The following is a 26,486-nucleotide window of genomic DNA, read 5'->3' on the forward strand; positions in this document are numbered from 1 at the left end:
TTCCAAACTTTCAGAAATAGCCAGCACTCTGTGGATTCAGAGGAACAAATGGAAAACAGAAATGGGGAACAGAAGAACCAAATTTTCTTTGCAGTTATCCACAAATGATATTAACTAAAGCCAAGAATAACAATACTCCCCCTTCATAACAGGACTTACTATAGTGGTACCCTAAACTTTCCAAAAGAAAAATAAGATGACCAACAGAAAGAGGAAGTCAGCAGAAAGAAAAAAACGTGGAAAGGTATACATCCCCCAAAACAGCTTTTAAGAATGCTTAGTAGAGAAATCAGAGGAAAAATAGAATAACACACAACATTTGAGCAGCAGGAAAACAGGGAGATGTGGCATGGGAAGAAAGTACAGATTGCACAAAAAAGAGATAGGAGTGTGCACACACAAGGAACAGTGGACAAGACCAGGGTATGGTATGAGTTTGAGTGGTGCATCCATTCTTTTAATCTAAAGCACAATGTAAAATTTTTACTGTTAGCAACAATCATATAATAATGCTAAAAGTGTTGCATTCAGGCCCTACTACTACTTATAGTACCACTAGTAGAAATTCTACTCAAAGTAAGTGTTCAAGGAATGTTCAAGGAGCAGAGGACTGAGCAGCAGAAGAGGCAAGAGGACATTATCTAACAGCAACCACTTGCCAATTACTGCATCCAAGTGTTTGTAGCCAAAGGAGCTGTGTGCCTATGTAAATAAACATGCTATGTATGTTAATAACATCATTAAGCAGAAAAGATAAAATTGTTACTTCTGCTACAGACAAGTTAACAAAATACTGTGAAGAGGGAATTCTCTACACCAGGATTTTGGCAGATATCAACAGGTAGTCATCATCTCCCAAAATTTCCTATGGCAAACGAAGGCAGGTACAGCATTTACAAGTGTAAGAGAACTTCTACACATATATTTCTACTGTCTTGCCAGAACTTACCCTCCTCGTAACAATGGGATCAATTTCATTTGGATCTTTGTGTGCGAACATCATTAAATCAGCATTTAGTGTCCGTATCCTCTGAAATCTCAGGCGAATAAAGCGAGCAGAGGTGAATTCTATTAATACGCGTGAAGGATCATCAGCACTAGGCCGTCCATTAATGAGAGAAGTGTGAATCTGAAGAGAGAATTATTAAAGCAATAAGGAATTAGATGACAGCAATGCTGCCATGATTATGCCAACAAATATTACAGGCACTGTGTGAATGCCTTTGTAAATGTAAAATACCTTGTTTCTTTAGAAAGCAGATTTCCCCCCAAAATACTCTATGTACCCACAGACCCCAGTTATGGAGAGGCTTTATAGTAAAAATGTTTTGAGCAAAGGGAAGTAATCAGCTACACAAAGACTGTAGCACAAACTGCATATGTGTACCAAGGCCCCACAACAGTGTCTGTGCCACAGGCAACTCTTTTCTCTTCCTCTAGTCTAAGATAGGTATTTTCAAGTTAACAAACAACCAAAGGGCTCAGAAATTTTCACTTAAAGGAATGGATACTTGGAATGGGACTCAGAATTCAACAGGGGTCAGTGTGTACCTCTTAGAGCAGTCATCATCAAAAGACTTTTGAACTAGGTGTTTTCTAAAGCCAAGATAAGGTAACTTTTGAAATACTGAAAACTACGACAGCTAGATGAGACAAAATAAGCATTCATAAGCATCTCCCCTTTCTCACTGTCTCTTTACACAATACATCATTTCCTTTGAATCTTGTTCTCAGCAAGTTGAAGCAATCTCCTGGGTTGCAACTGTTTTCACCTGGTCCCTCAAGACAGTCTTTATCACTTCTGAGAACTCTGTTCAGCATTTGTTTTTCCAGAGATGCTACCAATCTCAGCTTACACTGTAGTTTCTGTAAAGATTGCCCCTCTTTCTCTGCCTGCCCTATTCTAAAGCCTAGAAATCTAGGTAAGTGTGCTCTGTGGCTGTTTCATAAAGAAACTCTGACCCCAATTGCAGCATCAAGGGCAATGCAACAAAAATAAGGAATCTTCTTCCCCTCCTATCTTTTTAGCTGATCACAGCATACATTAGGTGTGAATCAACAAAATAAACCAGATGGGTTGCTACACAATTGTTCTTGGAAAAGGCCTACAAGAAGAAGAATGTCAGGTATAGCAAAATATTGTTAATGAGCACCTAGGGGGAGGGAGGAAAGACACCATTAATTATCCTGTATTCTGAAGTGTTAAATTTTAATTGGGGCATTTTTATTACAGGCTGGTACACTGAAAGAATGTTCAGATGCTAAGCTAAATGTGCAGAAGATTAGAACGAATAAGAGAATTATTTGTTCTTTGCAATGAACACGTTGTGCACCTTACCTCAGTGCTCTGAGTGAGAGGTCTGGCCATGCAGCCATTTTCTGTCATCTAACATGATCATATTACCACTGTTTTAGGCAAACAGCTGCACTTGGAATGCCAGCTGGCACTCACTTAGCAGTGGCTGCCTCACACTGAGGAAAGAGACAGCAAATCTACTGCTCCCAGCAAAGCAGTAGGTCTTCCTTTCCTAGAGTTTTTGCAGGTGCTGGTTATAAGGCTTATTGAACAACTGCTGCCTTGCACTGGCTATGTGATACTATTAACTTACTTATTTTCACTACCAACAGGGAAACCCTAAACCTCATCACATCCAGCATCCTGCTCCACTGTATCCACAGGTACACAAAATCACTGGGAGCCACTCTGCCAGGAGCAACTATCAGTCATATCTTGCCTAAGTATGGATCAGCACCTCTAGGCTTCTGCCATGTTATCTCCAGGAACAGATGATATTGCTACATCCTCCTGAGATCATAACAACACTCTCACTTCAATCTCAGACTCAATTTTGCTCCTGACTACAAGTAATTAAATTAAAGGAGACAGCTGGCTGGAAACGAACAGAATCAAATGCTATGAAAAAGACAGGGTACAAACAAAAGATTATAAGATAAAACCCCAGAGGAAGCAAGGAGGAGCTCCTGAATGAGAAACATCTGGCTACAAGCAGGACAAAACCACATGACCAGAGAGAGCAAACTGCTCAAGTCCCTGGTGAAAAGAGAGAGAGGAGAACATGTGTGGAGAGTAAACTTCAAAAAAAGCCTGGAGATGGTGGTAATAGGTCCAATGGAAATTGATAGATCTTTCCAAAAGAATCAAGATTTTAGGAAGAACGCACACCTAAAGACTTCTTTGCATAATATTTACCTGTGAGCAAGGAAATAAATTTGAGTATTTTCTCATGTCATCACCTCCTTCCTTTAAACAGGATCCAAGAAATTTCTTTCTTACAGGCATCAAACATGGATAGGTTATGGTTTAAAGCAGTAGAATACTAAAGACTGAACCTTGGTATTCCAGAGATAAAGCAGAAATATATCTAAAGTAGTGCTGAAAACATCCCCCAGCTCACCCTGAAACAGCAACAGCACCATGGCTATAAGCAGCATGGCATTCTAAGTCATCAAAAAGACAAAAAACTTCAGCTTTTGGGGGTGAGGGGAGAAAGACGCAGGTAAAAGCCCATGTATCAGAATAAGCAAGTGCCCACAGAGAGTTAGAAGCATGAATCACAGACACAGCTTGACCCCAAATGACACAGCTGACAAATAGCAGTCATATCTTTTGATTTATATTTAAAAAAAAAAAAACCACAACAAATTTAGTCTTAAGACACCAATGGGAAAAAAACCACCACCTTGGAGTGCTAGTTTTACAGAATTAAAATGTAAATTAACAAAATACAACAAGAGGCATCCTTTTCAGAATAGACCCCCTTTTTAAAAGGTTTCATGGATCTATCTGCCAGCAGCATATCTCTTTGGCAAGGCTAAACCAGTAGATATGATGACTTCCATTTATATTGTCTCTCCTGCTTCTGTTTAAATGTTTCACAATTTCATTTTAAAACAACAAACAAATAATTTCCCATAATTACTGAAATGCAGCTATGTCCTGCGTGAAAAGTGGTACCTGTTCAAACATATACCAAAATGACACTGAGATTAGGAAATTAACACTAGGTATTTTTATCAAAATGAATCTGAAGGGAAAATTTTACACAGGCAAAATTAATTACTCTAAATTATTTCTCCTCCTCTCAACATCTGTGATGAAATCATTCATTTCTCCTTAGAAACATTTAGAATCAACTTGAAGAGCATCCAAGTAAGTTGTTCCTATTCCTTGAAAAGAAAATAAGGGAGAAACTAAGAGTTCTTTGGGAACATCTGTCATTAATCAGTAATAAACACTAAGAATTTTAAATAACTTTTTTAAAAGAAGTTTATTTTCAATATGACTCTCACAATGAGACATCACTGTGTTTTTCCAGAGCACGCTTTCTCTTTTCGTCTTCCTCCACAATCTTGCACCTACTTGTAAGACACTGTTCACATGACAGCATGTTTTCAGTCCAGACATAAACATGGGCCCTACCATCCAAATATTTTTGAATCAAATCTGAAATCTGATCCACTGAATACACTCCTCAATATCTGTCTACCATTATGCCATCCAAGATCATCATAGTACTTCATATATAGCTCTGAGTCCTGCAAAGACTAGGCCCATCTTCACACAGGCAACTAAGGCACTGATGTCCTGCACTAGTTGTACGCGTACTGCAGTATGAGCCACACTGGAGTTCTACAGCAGAGCTAAGATCCAAAGCTGAGTCCACCAGTAAAATATTAATACTTTAATCCACCCATTGGGCTGCTACAGTTTGGATAATCCAAGTTCCCATGAGGGAGCAATCTCAAATTTTGCTCAGGTTTTATGGACAACTTTTATTTACCAATTCCAAGATTGAGGTAATCACCATTTTGGATTCTAAACGAAAGCTGTGTAGATTTCAACCCTAGAAAATTTTTCCTTAACAAGGAATTTTTCCAGGATTATATTACAACAAATGGGATCTTTGGGGGAAATAAGCATTCCCTTACAAAACATCTAAATGTTACCATTAAGAAAACCAAATTCTCATTTTGTAAAATAATTTTGAATGGTATCTGATTTGTCAACCAGTTCAATAGTCAGAACTATTCAAGCAAAAGTGTATGATGACCTTTTCCAGTAGCTGCCTTAGTAGCTGTATGTTCAAAAAGATTTTATCACAGAATCACAGAAAGGTTGAGGTTGGAAGAGACCTCCAGAGGTCATCTGATCCAACTCCCCTGCTCAAGCAGGGCCACCTAGAGCCAGTTGCCCTGGACCATGTCCAGACAGCTTTTGAATATCTTCAAGGATGGAGACTCTGCAACCTGCCTGGGCAACCTGTGAAAAAATGTTTCCTGATGGAAACCTCCTGTGTTTCAGTTTGTTCCCATTGTCTCTTGTCCTGTCACTAGACACCACTGAAAAGAGCCTAGCTGAATCTTATTTGCACCCTCCTTTCAAGAATTTATATATATTGATGAGTTCCCCCCTGAGCTTCCTCTTCTCCAGGCTGACCAGTCCCAGCTCTCTCAGCCTTTCTGCATAGAAAAGATGCTCCAGTCCCTTCATCACCTTTGTGGCATCATTGGGTTCTCTCCAGTATGTCCATGTCTGTCTTGTACTGAGGAGCCCAGAACTGGACCCAGCACTCCAAGTATGGCCTCATCAGTGCTGAATAGAGGGGAAGGATCCCCTCCCTTGACCTGCTGGCAATACTTTGTCTAAAGCTGCCCAGGGTACCATTAACCTTTGCCACAGGGGCACATTGCTGGCTCCTGTTCAACTTGGAGTCCACCAGGACCATTGACTCATTTTCTGCCAAGCTGCTTTCCAGCTGGGTGGCCCCCAGCATATGCTGGTGCATGGGGTTATTCCTTTGCAGGTGCAGGATTTTGCACTTCTCCTTGAACTTCATGAGGTTCCTGTCAGCCCATTTCTTCAGTCTGTAGAGTCCCGCTGGATGGTGGCACGATCCTATAGCATTATCAGCCACTCCTCCCAGTTTGGTGCCATCAGCAAACTTGCTGAGGGTAAACTCTGCCCCAACATCCAAACCATAAATGAAGATGGTAAACAGGATTGGACCCAGTAGTACATATTCAAGTTAGATTAGTTACCAAGTTATCTATCTTCTGTATTTGGTTTGGAACCAAAACTTCTAACAGGTATTGAAAAAATGCATACCCTAGTTAGATGGAAAACAGAAAAGCCATTTTGTAACACCAAATATCTACCTAATTCAATGTCCTGTCTCCAATAGAGCCCAGTAGGAAATCATCAGGAACGAATACAAGAAACAGCACATTTACAGAGTGATCCCTCTGATACAGTATCATCACTTCCTCTGACTGAACAGTCTAAATGCTTCCAGAGCTACAGAGTGAATCTTAGTCATAGTGTTTAATGTCTAACAACTGCCCTTTTTGCTATTATTAGCCTACTCCCTTTTCCCACCATTACGTTTTTCATCACTACAGACACTTGTCCTAATGGGAGGAAATTTGTTCCTTTTAAAAAAAAAGAATAAAACCCACTGGTTCTGGTGGGGTTGGTTGGGGTTTTTTCCTTCTAAACCTGGAACTCAGGTCATGAATTATTTCAGTGACAGTGTTCTAGTTTTTTATTTGAGCAAATTGTGAGTTGTCAACACCTTTTCATTTTTGAACTTCAGTATGATGTTAAATCAACTTTTTTTCAGAGAACTGTTGAGAATGCTACAAGTTCTCTACTCTGAAGAGAATTAAGTCCAACACTAGTCCATCAGCATTCATGCATAATTCTTTTTTTTCTTACATGTATTACTTTGCTTTTAGCAACATTAATTTTCATATAGTATTTTTCATTTAGTATCATAAGCTGCTAATAGAACAAATTATCTTAAATTTTGCATTACCAACTCTGCTATTACAGAGTTTTCTGATTTTACAGATTTCCTACAAGTATGTTGAACAACACAGACACTACTAAAGATATACAAAGGACATCTCAGTGCATTAGAAAGTCTGGACCATGTCAGAATCAAAAGACCTATCTAGGATAGTAGCCTGCCTCATACAGTAGCCAAAACAGCATGTTAACAATAAGATGAAGGCAAGCATACATAATACTTCCTCAGGGATTTCCTAAGCTATAGGTAGTTTTTATACATTTGGTAAGCCTCAGAGGATTTCTACAAACTTACTTGGTCTCACCTTAAATCCAGGTCACCTTTTAAAATCTACACCCATCACGTAATAAGGATTTTCTCACCTCATTTACATGTTGTAAGGAAAAAGAACCTTCTTGTGCTTGTTTTAAACCTGCCTCCTACTAAATTCACTTATACTTCCTAGTTCTTAAATTGGAACAAAGAAATATGTCTTTCTACCAGCTCTATTCTGCATTACATTTCTTTACTGCTAATTAGCTTGACACAGGTATCAGGCTTCCATATCTGTAGTTTCCTTAGATTCCTAAAGAATGTTTCTAAAAAACTGGTATTTCATTTGACACCCCACACTCCCCAGTTACTGAGAATATTTTTAAGTGAGGGGTTAAATAATAACTGTTGTAATTTACCTATTTTAGCCTTGAGTTCCTTTTCACTATCCAATTTATCAATTATTCCTGCACCTCTTCAGTTAACAACCTAGTTTGTCACTGCTTCTCCAGCTCCTCTCCTGTAAATAATGTTTCCAGTGCAGAAACCCTCCTGACAGTCTCTATAGCAAAAACTGATTCAAATCATTAATTTAGTTTTTCAGCAATGACCTTATCTTTCTTGAATGCTCTTTGATCATCTCTCAGCCCACCAATTTTCTGGCAGACTTCTTGAATCTGATGTGTTTGAAAAAAGGTTTATTTCAACTTCATACTCAGTCACTCTGAATCTTTTTCACATCTTTATTGCGGTTTAACATTTCATTTGCTGGAGCTTATTTTCCTACTTCTTTTCCTCACTTGGAGGAAAAGACATGAATTCCATTAATAAACAATGTTAGTTTACTTTTAGTATCTATTATCTTTCCTTAGTTTATGGTTTAAACATGTTGTAGGATTTTTGGAACCATTCTTAAATGTAGCATGGATGTGTCATGCTATCTTTAAATGAACTCTAGGCTGTCTGAAATTTTTTTAGCTGTTTGATCATCTTTTCTATTTTTAAATTGTACTTTGGCAGATTTTATTCCCCTGGGATGTTGCATTTTGAGTATTTTCTGGTTATTTTTACATAACAATTGTTCAACAGTTAATACTCCTGACTAGGTTCTGTGCAGTTTTGGACTAAATCATGGGTTCCTTCACTAGCTGCACCAAGAACATTCAGGTGTTTAAGAAATACTCTTTTGCACTACATTCTATTCTGACACCTACACAGTCTGCCAAAGGGTTACAGAAGGCTGTTGTTATATTCTCAGCCTTCCCTTGGCAAGACCCACTCACTTCCACACTTCTGTTTGGGCAGTTGCTGATATCACATTAAACCTATGCTGTCCCCATTTAGGTGCTGCATTTCATTTCATAGAGATCTCACACACCATTTTATTTCTGCTGACTTTCTTATTTTATTTTATGTTATTCTTAAATCAACACTGCCTTTCTTCCACTAGTCACTCAGTCATTCCTAAACAACTTCTTGTTTCTGACATACCTATTGTGTCACTTCCTTCCAACACCCTTTAAGGGTAGGTATTAATTAGCCAAGTAACCTTTCTCAGCTGCTGGGTATGGATACTTTTGCAGATACTGGGGCAATCCTTGGATGCATCCAATCCTAGCTTCTGTAACAAAGACACCCAAGAGGTCTTGCAATGTGCTCCAGCCAGATGACCATCAGACCATCCAGCCATATGACCAGAATTTCACAACGCATTTCATTGGGTTTCTGCCACTGAGAAGTAACAGATGTAGCCTAAGAAACCTTCTACCGTTTTTGGCATTAGACAAGTCTCATATATACTGATGAATATGGACTTATTTAGACTGTACTTGTAATGGGTTGTCAGAACAGAGAAAAGTATCACCTCGCACCCCGCCACATTTTTGTACACATTGATAAAATCTCCCTGAGACTTCTCAAGGCTAAGCAATCCCAGCTCTCTCAGCCTCCACCTGTAGGACAGATGCTCCAAGTCCTTAATCATCTTCCCAGCCATTTCCTGGATTTTCTCCAACATGTCCACATCTCTCTTGTACTGAGGAGCCCGGAACTGGACACAGCTCTCCAGGTGTGCTCTCATCACTGCTGAGCAGATGGGAAGGATCACCTCTCTCAGCCTGCTGGTGACACTCTAACTAATGCAGCCCAGGATACTGTTGGCTTTCTTTGCTGCAAGGGCACATTGCTGGCTTATGTTCAACTTGGTCTACACCGCTGCTGTCACTCACTGTTTCCTTCTGATGCTCCTGGGGATGATTTAGGCACAGCTGGCTCATGTCTCATTTAACAGAGCTCCCAGCCCATTATCTGCTACCAGGCACTGAACTATCATGTAGCTGCCCATCTGCAGGTAGAGAAGGAGCCTTCCTCCTGCTGAAGGAAGTCACCAGTTTGCAGTCTTCACCATCATGGGAGTTGCTATTTCTTAACCAACAGGCAGTGACTCTGCCTGCCTCTATTTTGGTACAGGCTGCAGAGTCCCAGAGAAAAGTCAGTTAACGTCTTTCCTGTCACCTCTGACGTTGTGCAGTCTGCTAACATCCTCCTGCAGTTCTTTACTTGGTGACACAAATCCCCAACCACAGCAAACATTCTGCAGGCAAGGACATCATCTCTTTCTGCCTCAACTTCAGCAAAGTCGCAGACAGTTCTTGCAGCCTCAGAGGTGAAAAGCTGCATCTTCCCTCTGTAACTCAGCCTGAGCTGAGGGCTCTGCTGTACTGGGGTAGTGGCTCCAGTCAGTGCTGGGGACTGTGCCCAGACTGTGCTTCACCACCATTCTTGAGCACAAAACCACTTTTTCCACCCCTCCTTCTGTGAGTGTTTCTGCATGAACTGATGTGCAAACATGCAGCATGTTAGCTGTCTCTGTTGTTTTACTTAATGCAACAGTAAAAATGCTGCTGCTCTGCATGAAAGTATATTATCAACTGCTAAGCTACTTAAAATTAACACACTTCAACAAAGTTTTTAAGAATTTCAAGTATGCACAATGTTCTCATTCAAATTTAAAATATCCATGTATGAATCCAAGTGGTGTATTTTTCTGCTTAGAGCTTTGGTATTTGAAGTTAGTTACTTTGCCAAGCAATTTGAGTGCAATCTCAAGCTGTTTGTAGGATATAAAAAACCCAGCTGTTTGGCTATGTGGCATGGAGTTTTTATGTTAAAACTTTCCTTTCAGGAAAACAGCATTGCTAACCAGTATGCTTGTCACTGATGCATATCTATATACTACATGTTAGATAAACTGGAAGACTTAATTCTTTCATAAAAAGTGAATGTTACTTAGTGTCACATGTCACAAGGATGGAGCAGGAACATCACTCTACAATTTTTGGCTAGTAGTGGTAAAGAACTCGCGTTGTTCAAGTAGTCAGTAGTTTATTTTGGACATCATATCAAGACTGTGGGCTTCAAGCCTGACTCTCTGTGTAAGGCAGTGGTCTGAACCTAAAATATTGTCAAGAAAGGTCAATTTCTCACTAAAATTTAATCTCAGACAGCAGCATAAAGGAGAGAAAAGCTTCTGTCCTGCACAAAAGACTTGCTACTTGATAATCAGCAGTAGAGAAGACAGATATGTCAGTCTTAAAATGATTTAATTAGAAATCATTTTACTCCACAATTTACATTCTCAAGTTATGCAAGCACATCAATACGAAGATGGACAATAGTGAACATCAATTTTTCCACAGGTGATTCAGTAGGTCTCATAATTCTCCTACCCAACACCAGCTTTAATTATCTGTTGCAAATAGCTCATTTGCAGTAGATGTAAAATTACTGTTGAGTAATTAATCTCTTGGCATCTTACATGTAATCCCTAAAGACAAAACTTCTCTGAGTTTTCTTAGTGCAAGCCCTAATCTATTGTTAGACTTGGTTTCAAAACTAGATTAGTAGATGGAAGCATATGCCAGAACTCAGCATCCAATTTTTCAGCATAAATACATATTTATGATAATTGTATATAAGAAAGTGTATTTGGCAAGGTTTGCTGTATTTCTAATAAATATCTCGCTATCTTAATAAATTAATGGTTTAGTAAGTGAAAGCACAACTCCCTTCTGCGCCTTGCTAATGAGTACAAGAGCTGCTTGAAATGCAGTGCTTAAACTTGCATTAAAAAGTCAAGGGCTATGCATGTCAAACTCTATCTCAACTAACTCATTCCCCCTAAGAATACAGGCAAATGTCAGCTTAACGAACTGTTTAGCAAATACTATTGTGTCATTGACAACTATACCCTACAGCTTAAGCTAAATAAGGCTTCATCTCCAGTTCTGATTAACTTGCTTTTGTCATTTTTCTCTTTCCAATTTCACTTGAAACTTAAATTGCTTATTCTAGGCACTGCTTTTCTATGGTTCCTGTAATTCTCATGCTTTTCATTTTCGGACAAGAAACAATTTGCCAAAGACATCATCTTGCATACTTTTAAACAGACTGCTCATTATCAGAGCAATAGTTATTAATAAATCACAGAATAATAAGGAATTTTATTATCTTGAAAGTATATTTGTCATTTCAAGTTTTTATTTTCTTTTTGTTACTGTCTTAACTAAGTGGAAACACTACACCATGCTGTAGTTTCAGCAACAGTTATGCATACCACAGTCCATAAGGGATTCAGACAAGATTCAAGGCCTGGAATACTGCACTTTAAGATAACAATGGTGGTTTGTGTTCTACTGGCTCTTCAAAGTGTACTTGCAAGTGGGACGCCATCTCTTAACATAGTGAAAGGTATTTTGTGCTTAGTAATAACTAACAAGATAGCAGGAGAAAAAGTTAAAGGCTTGGCTTTTACAGGAACATTCTCAAAGATGAAACACACTGAACCAGTATTTTTAAGACTTATCTACAAGCAGGTAGATTGGTAATGTGCTATAGGTTCTAACAAATAATACCACAGGTGAATTGTGATTTTAAATCGTCAAATGATAGCTGTTTTAAATTTCACTGTACACAACAGTGGTCTGACCTCTGATGTCTGAAAATGAGTATGACCACTGTCATTCTGGTTTATGTTTTGTCAGTGTCATACAGCTGCTGCCTAACCTAGTGGCCCTTAAGCAAGCAGATTAGAATAAGAAAAGAAGCCACATTAACTCAATGGCTGATGTCAATGGCAACTCTAGGTGCAAGGTAATTTTGAAAATTATGTTAGTCTGGGTTCTGATCAAGCAGAGGTGAAACACGCTGGCATTACTGAGTTAAACACTACTGCTTATCTGCTTAAAGGATGAAATATAGTGGTCTGTCAAACACATTCTTCACAAGTACTCAAAAAGCGCAAAATAAAAATCTAAATTATGCTGGTTTTCAAAAAAGCACTGAAGTGAGATAGCACATTATCTTAAGAGGATATTTTTTCATTACTACTTCTGAAAGTAGTATGTTTCTTTTTGGACAATGATCATGAATGGGACAAGTAATTCCAAATGAATGACTAAAACAGAAAAGTTATGTTTTCTTGCAGATTATAATAAAAAGCATTCTGATCCTCAGATTTAACTAAAGGGCTTCTATGCCAAACCAAACAATATTAAAAAAAAACCAAAACACCCACCACCTCTTTCCTACCAAGATATTATGATTTCCCTTATTTGTTACATGTTTGTCCTAAAAACTCATGGCACTTTCCACCAGATTTTTTCCTGAATGAGATGCGCTGTGGAGCACATTGTGGAATTACAGACAAATTACTGCCAGAACAGAGTGGTGACCAGTAGAAAGAAAATGCACAGGAACTTGTCCAGCTGCAAGCAGTTGCAAAGGGCTGCCAAACACAACTGCTGATGTAAAAGAGGGAGAATGTGTAAACGAGTACATCTGCTCCTGAATGTTATCATTAAATAAACTGCAGTAATATGCTTTACATTACTGCAGCATTCTTGTTTTGAACTACAACTCTGAAGAGTTTTGAATTGGGGAAATGTCAACAAAACTTTTGGGTTTTTTTGCATTGCAGACCCATATGTGGAAAAGCCCATTACAATTACTGTACAGTGTTGGAGTCTAAGTTCTAGCAAAACCTGTGTCATATCATTTGGAACACACACTGATGAATGCTTTTGAAAACCAGATGGGATCCCTTTGAATGGTAAGCATTCAATGCCTTTAAAACCATTTATAATGTTTAAAAAGAACAAATAAATAGGACACTCAGCTGCAGAATACAAGAAACTTTGATCCCTCTTCCACTCTGAACCTTATCTTTTCAGACTTGGAGATAATTTACAGGGGCTAATATAAGAAAAGTCAGGGGAAAAAAATCCATTTCTAAGTAGCACAGAATGAACAGCCCAGGAATGGTATAATAAATCTTCTGTAAAACACAGGAGATTAAAGAATCATGTGGATAAAAGCAATGTTTTTGTTCTTTGCTCCTATCATTAATTGTAAAGTTATAAAAATAGTAGTGCTTACTTTGGCTATAAAAACTAAATTTGGCAGGGTTTTGTCAAACTCTCAACTGTTTGGGATTTTCAGATTTCACTTACGATACATGATATAAAATAATATGACATGTATACTGAAGTAGTGTACTGGTTTTGGCTGGGATAGATTTAATTTTCTTCATAGTATCTTGTGTGGGGCTATTGTTTTGGATCTGTGGTGATAACAGTGTTGATAACACAGGGATGTTTTAGCTACTGCTGAGCAGCATTGCACAGCATCAAGGCCTTTTCTGCTTCTCACGCTGCTCCCCCCAGCGAGTCAGCTGGGGGTGCACAAAGGGTTTGGAGGGTGCACAGCTGGGACAGCTGACCCCAACTGACCAAAGGGATATTCCATACCATATGACATAGTGCTCAGCAATAGAAGCTGGGGAGCAAGTTTGCCAGGGCTTTTAAACTGTTCTTTAAAAAGTTCCTCCAACTTCTGAAACAAAGAAAAGCTCTACTGTAGCTACTTCTTTCTGTCCCTCCGTAGGGAGCTCAAGCCACAGAATTCACCTGCTATGGACTCACCATCCTTGGCACTCCTATTTTATCTCCGTTGCCTATCAGCTTTATTATTCTGATGTGCTTGAAAAAGCTTCTCAAAGTTTCTTAGGCCTTCAGTGCGGTCATGTTCTTTGTGTGGAAGGGCAGTATTTTGGTTCTTGCTCTTTCTTTTGCCTTACTGTGATTTTATGTTAATATGCAAAATTCCTACTTCCCCTACTGGGACAAGATGTTTTTATGTGATGTCTTTTGGTTTCTAACGTCTATTACAGATTCAGGTATTTTATCCTGCTACCTTTTTGGATACTTCAAAATTTGTTCTAAGTAGCATGCATAAGCTCCTACATATTTAAGAAGAAAACATATAAAAATATATTTCCACCTTTAGAGATAGCTTTAGCCTTTTGATTGTCATTCCAAATTTTCTTAGGAGCACATCAAATAGTGAGAATATTATTGCCACTTTATAGAAAAGTCTTTAAATAACAGTATTTTGAACTAGTCTGTCTTGCACTCTTCTCACAACATTGAGTTGCTTCCCTTATTCTAAGTTCTCCAATTAGACTGCTTCTTGGAAGAACATTTAAGGGCACTCAAAAATCAGCCTCTACTCCATCATGACAGTCAGACAGCCTATGGGAAGCTAACTGTAATTTACTTTTTCACTCTGGTGTTTATTTTTGCCTTCATTTTTGCCTTCACAGCCTCCTTAGTTAGTTTTACCACCTTGATTAAGTAGTACATCAGTCCTAACTTTTTCTACCCTTACTTAGGCATGAAATATCAATTTTCTCAAACACAGTGCTATTTGCTGATACAATTTGTTTATTTACACAACTTGGCTCTATGCTTTCTTCATTCATGTGTTCTAGAGTCTAGACCTCAATCAAAGAATTTCTCCACTGGTATTACAATGTCTCATTGACTAACTTTCCTTCTATTGATTTTCTGTGACACTTACCATTTAAACTGAAAACTCCAGGTAAACTATGCTGTTTGGTTTTGATTTTCTTTTACATAAAATTCCTTTGCACTGACATGAAAGCAGAACTACGTTTGGCCTCAGGCTGACCTATTTGTATGTCCCTGTTTCAGTGAGATTTTATGGATCAAAATTACTCCTCCATGTAGCCCACCTGGATTTTAACAAATTCTACCTCTAAAAAAATTATTCATTTTTTGACAATACAGAGTTTTATTATTTAAACATGAAAGTATGATTCATCTTGAACTAGGCACTCACTAGATTTCTCCCAGCCGCCGGTTTTGAATTACCTTGTAACCTTTACTGCTTTTTCCTCTCTCATCTCTGCATCTCTCAGCTGCTCATCATCCCTGCCAAGTCTGTAAACCCTTCTATGCCTTTGGCCACCAGACTCATTAAAAACAAGAATTAAGCTATTCTTTCTCCCAGTAATTATCCATTACTGTTAACAACTACTTAAAAAAAAAAAAAAAAAAAGACAAAAAAAAAAAAGACAAAAAAAAACCCTTAGAAAGTTGTGTTGTAATTTTCTCATCTCAGAACAATAACCTTACACAAAATGCAGTAGATAGATAGCGAAAGTAAATAAATGTTTGTGGTTTTACCTCTTAGTGGAAAGTGTTTACAAGTAGTATTTCATTTAAGCAAAATTTTCTATTAGGTATTATTTCAGTTGTGTGGGTAAGGTCTTCAAGTATCTGTTCCCCCACGCCCAAAACAATGACCCACTGGGGATCTTCAGTTCCCCTAATCAAGCATAAGAGAAAAAAAAACCTCACCAAGTTACCAAGTACTCGGTGTTCTTGTTGCACTGCTGGAATGAAATCTACCACTGTCCAAAAATCAGCTACCAGACCCAACAAGAAGACAGGTTTGGGTCAGGTTTACTTGGGACAAGTAAATACCAAGACTTAAGCGTACCATTTCCTTTCACAACACTAAAAGAGTATGTTGAGTTATAAACTACATTTACAGGCATGAGTCCTCCTATTACGATTTGGAAAAACTACCACAGATCTATATAAAGATATGCAATACCCATCTCTTTTCAGTAAGCATTGTGATCAATAAAAGATGGATGCTTAAAGAAAAAAGGGAGATCATTAATCAATTTGACTCTTCAATTTCAAACTGAAAGACTCCTCTGTATAGTACTTACTTTGTATATTGCAACCTTATGACTTTTTAAGTCTTATGATTCATATGATTAATCAGCTTTTCTTTTTTTTTCAGAAATGGTAGAAATTACAACATGAGTTTCTGCTCAGGGACAGAAGACATGCCAAGATAGAAAAGTGGACTGTCTGACTAACTACACAAAAGAAACCTTCATTCCAACTTAGCCCACACAGATGTACCAGTAAATATCCTTCCTCTTGTTTTTACAATAATGGGAGACTGCTATACTACTTATACATAGTTTTCCACAGTTGTTTCCTCTTTGGTGCATGATTTAGAAGTACATTATACATTTTATATCCACTCTTTTTTCTATAATATTAAACATCAGAAACTCAAGTTCAGTATGAACTATCAACTTAAAAATATTACTGTAAGTTTTCCTTTTCTCAGGCAAAAATTAACAGTGAATATCGCTATAATGCAATTATAAAATTACTGACTTGCAAGATTAGTTGTACAAGATTTGAATAATTTATTGTGAAGACTATTCTCATCATGCATAATAAAATTGTTTAAAGTTGCCTTCAATTAAATTCTAGATGTTTTCAAAATTCTCCTGTGATATTGAGCACATATGTCAAATGCTTACTTTTAGGTTTTTTCCTTTTACATGTCTATGAATGTCTATTAGGAAGCCAGGAAATATTAATAATTTTATATTAGTGAGGCAATATAGCATTGTGTACATGGAATATATACAATATCTAACCATTTATTTGGCAGTCATTTGTTAAATGTCCTTTTTTTTTTTCCTCAGATTAGCTACTCAAGTTTAGTTTTACTAAGTCAAATTAAAAAAAGCCAAAAACCAAAAAGCAACAAAATGAACTAGACCTAGATCTTTGTCCAAACCTCAAATATTTTTGTAAACTGCTTCTTTCATGGTTGTTCTAACCAGAAATTTTGGACCAGCTGCAAGCTTATGCACCAAAATTCTTGAAGAAAATCAATATTCTATCCCTTCTTGGTAGACACGAGTAACTTCTTAGGCTACGATATGCTTTCAAAAGACTCTGAGAAGGAGACTCCTAAGTAGAAGTTATCACAGTCATTTCACAGAGACCAATCATACACAAAAAGATGATATCCAAAACCATGGTTTGAGCATAAGACTTCCTGAAGCTGCTATAGCCAGAAGGTGGGAGCGGGAGGGGAAGCAAACAAAATATAAACCAAGACCAATAGGGAGAACAAAGTATGATGTAATCCGGGGTGGTAAGCAGTGACTGTTTAACCACTGAAGTGGTGGAACACTGAATTAAATGAGATAAACAGTCTTCACAGAAGACCTGATCCAAAGGTTATTGACTTCAGTGGAAAGATCTTCAGTAAGAGGCACCATTTATCTAACAATCCTGTTGGCTGTCCCCATTACTAATCACTACAAAGTACTAACTGTGCATCTGACAGAAAAGCAAGAAGATTAGAATCATCCTAAGCTGATGGGACAGTTGGATTTCAGTCCAGAGAAAAGCTGATTCATTATTTTTTACAAAACGAAGCTATGCCACCTGCCTAGATAGCCTGACTAAGAGTACGCTAAAAACCCGGGAAGCAGGACATGTTCTTGGATGCAAGGACTGTATCTGATAATATCTCTACCAGCTGAAGCTTTCTTTTGCTTTCTAGGCAGAAGACTGGCACATGTCCTCCATTCACAGTTTTGTGAAATTTGTTTTCATTGTCTTTGCATTTTTTAAAAAAATTAAAATGACCAAATAAAATATTTTCATTTTACATCACATTGAACAACTCATGTCAGTCAAAATAAAAATTTCCCCTTCATGGTTTTGAAAAAAAATCGGAATAATTTAAAATTGTTACTCTCCCTGATCAGACATCAAGCTGAAAAAAGTTGTTCACAGAACCCTATTTTGGAATTTCTGACTCAGACTGCATTCATTAGTCTCTGTGTAAAGTCTTTGTCTAAACTGTGATGCTGGAAGTAGAACCAGCTTAAATTTCTGAACGGTTTCATCCATTAAGAATAGATTGTTACCTAGTTTTTTGTATCATCCATATTTTGCAATGACAATTTATCAACAAAACACTGGTACAAGACAACATATGCCATAACCACAAATACTCTAAGAAATGCACAGATACACACATCAAATATATGGAAATATAGCATACTCATGAGAAATGCCTAGGGTGATTGCAGCTAAGGGCATGGAGAGAGATGTTATTGGCATTACTTTTTACTGTACAGATGCCTTTTCTACATCTTATGCTATTGAAAAGAAACTTATCATTGTTACTCAAGGGGAACTGACAGTTCAGACTCTAGAAAATGATTTCACAACAAAGACAAGATACTGACTGCATGTGAGGAGCTGAGAGGATCTATCTAAAAATAGGAATTGTAAAGACAGTATCAGTACCGCAATCCGCAAACTCTTAGGCAATTTTTTTAGAAACACTGTAGCATCTGTATCATTTATTATTAGGAAAAAAGCCATCACAAAGTTTTCAGTCTGCAACTGAATACATTTCATTTTTGAGTACTTTTGAAAATTCTGACCCTCTGTCCTCTTACTAGTGACAGTCTCAGACTTCTAGTGAAAAAGGATTAAATCTGGCTATGGGGAGAACGGACTTAAGAGTCTATTTGTAAGTCTCTTTTTCTTCCCTTTCTTCTCTGTGAACCAATGAGACTACAGTGAACAGGACGAGCACTATGGCATGAAGGGGAGAAAACTAGCAAGAAAACATTGGGAAATAGCCAAGTTCAATGTTTCTGGCATCACTGGTCTGAGACTAGCTCAGCAAACAGCAAATTACTGGGAGTTGGGGGAGGTTCAAAATGAGCTGAGATATGTAGCACAGAGACATTTTTAAAAAGGGGCAGAGTACTAGCATTCAAGTAGTAGGGCAAATGAACAAAATAACGAAACATTACTATCAAGGAACTTGTTTCTGTTTATTTTTCTTCTTTACATGTTTAGTACACACTTTGGACTTCCACTTGACTGACAAAAATAAAAACTAATGAATGTGCTCATACAGACTAGCCTTTATTACCACAGAAACAATATTTTATTTTTTTGACCTCACACTTACATTGCTACCATCACAGGAGGAGTAAGAGGTTAAACGTTTGAAGGAGCAGCACTGAAGTATCACCTTCATTGCAGTATCATTCTCACCACTATAACAGTGACAGGAAAACTCATTTGCAGAAAAGGAAGGAGAAGGAGACAGGTTACTTAATTCCCACCATAACTCCCCTCCCTGTGCTTCAGCCTTAGTGCTGGCTACGGCCATACTGTAGGCAGGAAGAATTTTCTCGTTAAAGGCTAGCATGGGGACTCAGAGAACCCTAGGCTCTGTTGTTCACACAGACAGCTCTTGCCAAAATCTTTTGGTCTTTAATTTTTACCTTTGAGAACATGGAAATAATACTATGCAGTTTACTGATAAACACTTAGTCATCTCAGAAATCCTTCAAAGCACGGTGTATTAGTGTTAATGTCTTTCTGGAAATATTGCCAAGTACTATTCATTCAACACTAGATATGGTTTAAAAAAAAAAAAAGGAAAGAAATGAGGAAGCTGAATTAGACTAGAATAGACTAGAACAGACTATTTTTCAGTTGGAAGGGACCTACAATGATCATCTAGTCCAACTGCCTGACCAATTCAGGGCTGGCCAAAAGTTAGAGCATGTTATTAAGGGCATTGTCCAAATGCCTCTTAAACACTGACAGGCCTGGGGCATCGACCACCTCTCTAGGAAGCCTGTTCCAGTGTTTGACCACCCTCTCTGTAAAGAAATGCTTCCTAATGTCCAGTCGGAACTTCCCCTGGTGCAGCTGTGAACCATTCCCACATGTCCTATCTGGGGATCCCAAGGAGAAGAGATCAGCACTCCCCCTCCACGTCCCCTCCTCAGGAAGCTGTAGAGAGCAATGAGGTCACCCCTCAGCCTCTTTTCTCCAAACTAGACAAACCCGGAGACCTCAGCCACTCCTCATAGGACATTCCTTCCAGCCCTTTCACCAGCTTTGTTGCCCTCCTCTGGACACATTCAAGGACCTTCACATCCTTCCTAAATTGTGGGGCCCAGAACTGCACGCAGTTTTCAAGGTGAGGCCGCACCAATTGAATCTACTGCCTAGTATTCTCTCTTGCTCAGGAATCAATGTCTGAAATTGCCCCTCAGGAAATTTGCTAAGATGATCTGTTAGTACTACCCCTCCCACTGTAAAGACAAGACCTTTCTCTGTGCTGAATTCTTAGACAGAACATGGTTAAGCTTTCATGGTGAGGAAGTCTTAACAAACTCTCGTAAAGGCCTGCACAAATACTACATGAGCACCATATGCTTTCAGAAGAAATAGAGAAGACATATAGAAGTTCAATTTAATACCTGGCATCACTCTGGCAGTAGAATCACACTAATGATATTTATACAGACATGTGAGGTATGACACGGTCCATTCCAATGGTTTAGCCAGCACAAAATACTCCTATCTGTCCCTCTATTCAAATACCTGCACTTCATTCACTGCTTTGGCATGTAGGATAGGTGAGAAAAGTGAACTTTGAAGAATTATACAAGGTGAATAAGTAAATTTGAAGCAAAAATTATCTTAAAAAAATTAGAGACGAAGTACATACAATCTGGTAGGTAGACATCATTAAGAGGTGAAAAAGGATTAAAAGATCAGTAAGAAAAAGAAACTAAGTGGGAATTTTAACACCTGAAGTTGCAAAGGAAGCCAGTAAGGCAGAAGTGGTACAGAACTTAGGGGTAAGCTATTCATATTTTTAAGTGATACTGTTATTTTTTTTTCCTAGAGAAAACATTAGACTTCAACGAGCAACAATGCTCAGCAGCAATCCAAAATAGCAAGTTGGAAGCAAACTTTTAGGGAATGACAAGTAGAAAACATAATTAGACCACTATAAATCCATGGTTCACCCACACATTGAATACCACTGTCACCTCATCTTAAAATGAGCATATACATACTGGAAAAAGTTCAGAGAAGGTCAAGAAGATGATGAAATGAATGAGTATCTTCCGTATAAAAAACCCAACAGAATAGGGTAGGACTCTTCAGCCTGGAAAATAGATGACTGCAGTAAAAATATGACGGAAATCTATAAAATGATAAGTGACATGAGGAAAGTGGTTACAGATTGACTGCTCACCAAAACTTCCAGTACAAGAATTGTGGTTCATCAAATGAAACCAGTGGTAGCCAAGTAAAATGAAACAAAAGGAGGTGATTCTTTGTAAAACAGGTACCAGATATATGGAACTGATTGCCAAAGGATGTCAGGAATGCAAGAACTCCAGAGGGGTCTGAGGTAAGGCTGGGAAAGTATTTGGAATATGGATTCATCAACAGTATGAAAAGTGCAAAACACATCAGAATGAGGAAAAAGCATGAGCTGAAAAAGTGTTGGATATATAATACAGCTCTAATATCTAAGTTATTTTTAAATCCATTTTCATGCACTGCGTTACTTATTAAAAAACAATATTACAAAAATACTGCATATTCCTCTGTTGGTATAACTTTTTTTTTAACTTGGTTAAGGCTACATAGTAAATGTAATCCTGAAAAGTAGGTTGACATTGTTGAAGTAAATGACCCAGTGCTTTAGCACTGATTAGTCATTTAAAAGGTGCATTTGGGCTGTGCTAGTCAAAAACGTGTAAGTAACAAATGTGCAAGAATATTACCTCCTTAATAACAGTCTGATATTCATTATCAATATAGTTATATCAACTATCTGATAGTCACATTGATTGCTTCACAAATGCCACTTGCTGGAAAGAAACAAGCAACACCCAGGGCTGTGTTTGAGCTGAAGTGTCTAGACAACCATTTGGGCAATTTGGTACACTTGGCATATTGCAATTAGGTGGCATTCTCATTTCTAGAATCAGATTACTTTCCTTCAAATATCAGGCTAATACCTTTCAATTTTTTGATCTTTAAATGTCAAGGTAGATCATTCTCAGCAACTGAAAATAACATATGAAAAGGATCTCAACACAGGAGGATCAGAGATTGTTTCTCTGATTCAGTAGAATCATAGAATCATTTAGGTTGGAAAAGACCTTCAAGATCATCGAGTCCAACCATTAACCATGCCCACTAAACCACGTCCTGAATATTTACTGAATCCTGAAATTTCACCTCTCCATTGCCTCGTTAGGATGATTACAAATACATGGCTTTCTTCATCAGTTACAATTTGTGGCAAAGATACATTCACGAATTTCTTCTCATGATACCAAATTAGTATTGCAGCAATTAGCAGGGAGTGATGTTCACAGCATCCTGATACAGCTAATCTACATCTCAGTTTCATTCTTCCATGAAATATGACATAGAACAAAACAACTAACAATGTGATGGAAAGCCAAAAAGCTCACAATTGCACAAATGTATTTGGTGATCGGGAGGTACGAGATACAACAAAAATAATTATAAATTTAAAAACTTCCATTAAGGATTGGGATAAATGAATGTCTAACTCATCTTTCCCACACCCCCCCCACCCCTAACTCTACATTAGTACTGACATTGTTAATATTTTCAACTCACTTCTTCCTTGAATACAAAAAAGGTAGGCTGAATGTGTTCTTGAAGAAAGAGCCAGACAGTATAAGACAGATCTCTAACCTATCTCTGTCTTGAGTAGAAGTCAAAAACATCTAGGAAGGGTTTCAATGTTGTTGGCCTGTTCATCTAGTCTCTACAACAAGGTTAAGGGCAAGTGCAGACTACATAACCAGGGAGTAGAAATTGGATAGCGATACTACCCTGAGCAAGAACTTGAGGAGAACACCTTGCACCTGATAATTCTGGCAAAGGGCAACTGGGATTGAAAAAGAGACCAGTGTTATCTCTGTGTCCCGCTAAGAGATTTTTCCATTGGCTACACCCACACACTTAACACAGACAGACACTTTTGAAGGAAAAGTATTCCTCATCTACAGCCGCTTCAGCTTCTGCTCTCTTAATCCATTCTTTTCATATTAAAAATGCCTACCAAACTGACAAATAATGCTCAGCATTTGTAATTTCTATGTAACCTAAACTCTGCTCAACTTTAGAAATATTCTTCAAGGCAGCATCTTCTGAGACAGATTCTGCCCACAAAGAGGGAGGGATTTCTTCTCCTGTTTACATACCTTCTGCACAACAATAATGATTATGATTTTTGAAAAACAACTTTCTGTCAGAACTCCTCTGTGTGGTGACACTAATATGGACCAGAGAATCAACTGGCTATTCCAATTAAGATTTAACAAGGTGGGAATTAAATTCATACCCTTCCTCTTAGTTTTTATACTTTCAGAAAGCCTCACTGTAGAGAAACTCAATGTTTCCCAGAATAGGAGTTTTTTTAATTCTTGACTTCTTAGAAAAAGCAAGTGCTTACCTATCAGATTAATTAAACCTTTCTCCCACTGTCTTCACTGGATTTGACTTTCAATCTTTGGTTGCACAGAGAATTAGTTTATATTAAAGAAACAACAAAACAATTATTTTTGACCTAAGTATTTTTTTCTAGCCTATACAAAATACTCTAAACCTATGTATGTTTGAAGAATGTTTTTTCTAAGTGTAACCTCCTATTTTATTTCCTATCAAACTACAGGTCAGGTAAAACATGTAATTTTCTGTGAAAAGATATACATTTTCCTAACATGTTATAGTGATCAACTGATGCACCTGAAGTCTTCAGAGGGTCCAGCTTTGAAACAATTGCAAGCAAGAGGGAAGATTCCCATGTATCAAAGTACAAATACTATACGTGCTAGTTCAAACAAGCATTTACTAAAAGAAATCTTCGTACATCTCAAAAAAAAAAAAAATTATGACATTGAAAGTTTATCTTCAGAGCCTTACATCCACCTAGTCATCAAGGTAAATAAGCTGTGACACACATTGTAGTCTAGTAGAAGAACGATTTCGATAAAAAAGGTACAGAGGCTCCTGTGTCAGGGAAAGGAAGCAAAAATCACTATGGTAACCCACTAATTTTTAGTTCTCAACCTAATGATCATCTGAGGAAATAAAGAAAAAAAGAAATACCATTCTGATATGGTGTTTAAGTAAAGATGAAAATGTAACAAAATGGACATTCTTCTTTACCCGAAAATAGCAGCCTCATCCCGCCAGTTATTAACCCTTACGTAAACAACTCTTTCTCAGATAGTGCCAAAAAAAATTACCATGTAAGCAAAAAACATCAATTAAGTAAAAGTTAATGAGTAACTCATTAATATAACTGATCTCTTTCAGTTCTTTCTCTGGCTTGCGTACACTGAGACAGTGGAACTTGCTTTTGAATTTTGAAACACTGTTCTGGGAAACTTTAGTATTTACATTTTTTGATGGCATATCAGAAACATAAATACTAAAAGTCTACCTTTGCCAGTGTGATATAGAGACACTCTGGTCTCCCTATGATTTTTTCAGGTATCACTGATCTTAGACAGTACAGAAACTGGAGTGCTAACAATCTTTCTGCATTCAAGTCTACACTTTTAGAGAAATTTCCTTATTTGAGAATTTATCAGTTTTGTTCATTCAGAAGCTGTCTTTATGCAGTTTCCATTAATTCATGAAAATACTCAGTAAAATTATTTTATGCAAATAATTCTCGGTCTACAGTTTATTCACATTTGACTGAGTGAACTTAAATTTGTGCTAGTTACATTGACCTGAAGATAAATCACATGGGGTATTTGTTTATTTGTTGTCTTTTTGTTGCTGTTGTTCTAGTTGTTGTTGGTTTTAATTCTGTGATTGGCCAAGAGAATATTACTCATGCAGATAGTGACACTATTAAATGCCCAAAATATTTTGCTTAGCATTAACATTTCTGGAAATACTCTATTCAATCAAGTCACTAACTAAAATCTTTGTTGACAGTATACATGAAAAGAACATATTTTGCTTTTTCTAAGGTGACAAGTTTTAACTTAAGATGCTACTGTAGATGTAGATTTGGCTTTGGAACTGGCTTGCCAACCTATGCTCCTTCCTCACTTCATCAGGTTTCCTGAGTGTACACCAGAATGGTGTGTCTAAATACCTCATGGATTTTGAAGCAAAGCAAAGGTACTTAATGTACATTTCCTAACTCTGTCAGTCTTACAAAATGTCTGTAATATCTGATACATACAACAGAAGTCCTGCCCTGGAACAAAAATAAATGACATGCAGATATAGTTCCATGAAAGACCAGGAGCCAGGCAAATACCACCTACAACAAAATTGCAAGTAAATCTGATATTGGTATGAATTGTATTATTTTTCATGTTACATGTTTGATGAACTATGAAAAAGAATCAACCTGTGTTAACTCTGTGTTAATGCTAAATATTTCATAATGCAGTCTATAGCTACTCAGACAGATGAAACTAGTGTTTAATTTATGGAAAGAATGTTGTTAAAAATGTAAGCTGATTAATTTATGTGGAATGATAGTCTTCCAGTCACTATAAAAGTTAAGCTTTAGGCTTTTCATTTCAAGATGTTCTCTCTCAGGGCCATATCTCAGATTAATAACTACCTGTGTGAGGTAACATTAACTTAGGGTGGCTTAACTCATATGCCTTTTGTATAGTATGCCTGTATCTAATAATTCCCCTTTTCCAAGTGGAATGGAACAGATGCATTCATCCCTTCAAAGTCTTCTTCCCGTTTAAAGAAATGGTTTATCAGATGCTGGCCATTTACTAGGCTCAGGACAGAACACCAATTACAGCACATCAGGCCAAGTTACAAATTATTAATTGCACACGTAAGATTGGAATTAAGTTCCACTCAATTCAGCAGGCCTTAACCCAATGTTTCGGTCGTGGATATATACTGGCATGCTAAATAAAAGCCTTTTGCTGTTTAACTCAGCCAATGAAGAGCACAAGGAGACACTGATTTAACCAAGAGGACAGCAGACTGCTGGAATCAATATCTGTCTGCAAGAGAATTAGATAATCAAAGAAATTGAACAATGTAAATTAAATTAATTATTAGAATAATTACTTGGCATTATATTTTCAGTGCAGGCATGTTCTCCCAAAGAAACTGTATAAAATTTCTTTGCTAGTGATAAACTGCTAACTCATGTTCCATTCGCCCCTCAAAAAGCACCCAGTTGGAAACATTTTGAAAACACAGCACATAGGTATGCACTATTTCTTTTAATATCACTTTACCTGCTCCCACTAGATTTTACAAGAAAAATACGCATTCAAATGATACAACTACAAACACAAAGTATTTGCGATGATTTTTCCTA

At 37.5% G+C, this 26,486-nt stretch overlaps 1 protein-coding gene across 1 annotated transcript in view; it reads right to left on the reverse strand.

Annotated features, from left to right (window-relative positions):
- Positions 1-26,486, reverse strand: part of LAMA2 (laminin, alpha 2) — a 282,120-nt gene that overhangs the window by 229,126 nt on the left and 26,508 nt on the right. The window contains exon 5 of the mRNA XM_010575039.1: positions 950-1,129. Within this exon, the coding sequence (XP_010573341.1) occupies positions 950-1,129 (180 nt within the window). The remainder of the gene's footprint in view (positions 1-949; positions 1,130-26,486) is intronic.

Source organism: Haliaeetus leucocephalus, unplaced genomic scaffold (genome assembly GCF_000737465.1).
Source record: "Haliaeetus leucocephalus isolate CR32 unplaced genomic scaffold, Haliaeetus_leucocephalus-4.0 Scaffold450, whole genome shotgun sequence".
NCBI lineage: Eukaryota > Metazoa > Chordata > Aves > Accipitriformes > Accipitridae > Haliaeetus > Haliaeetus leucocephalus.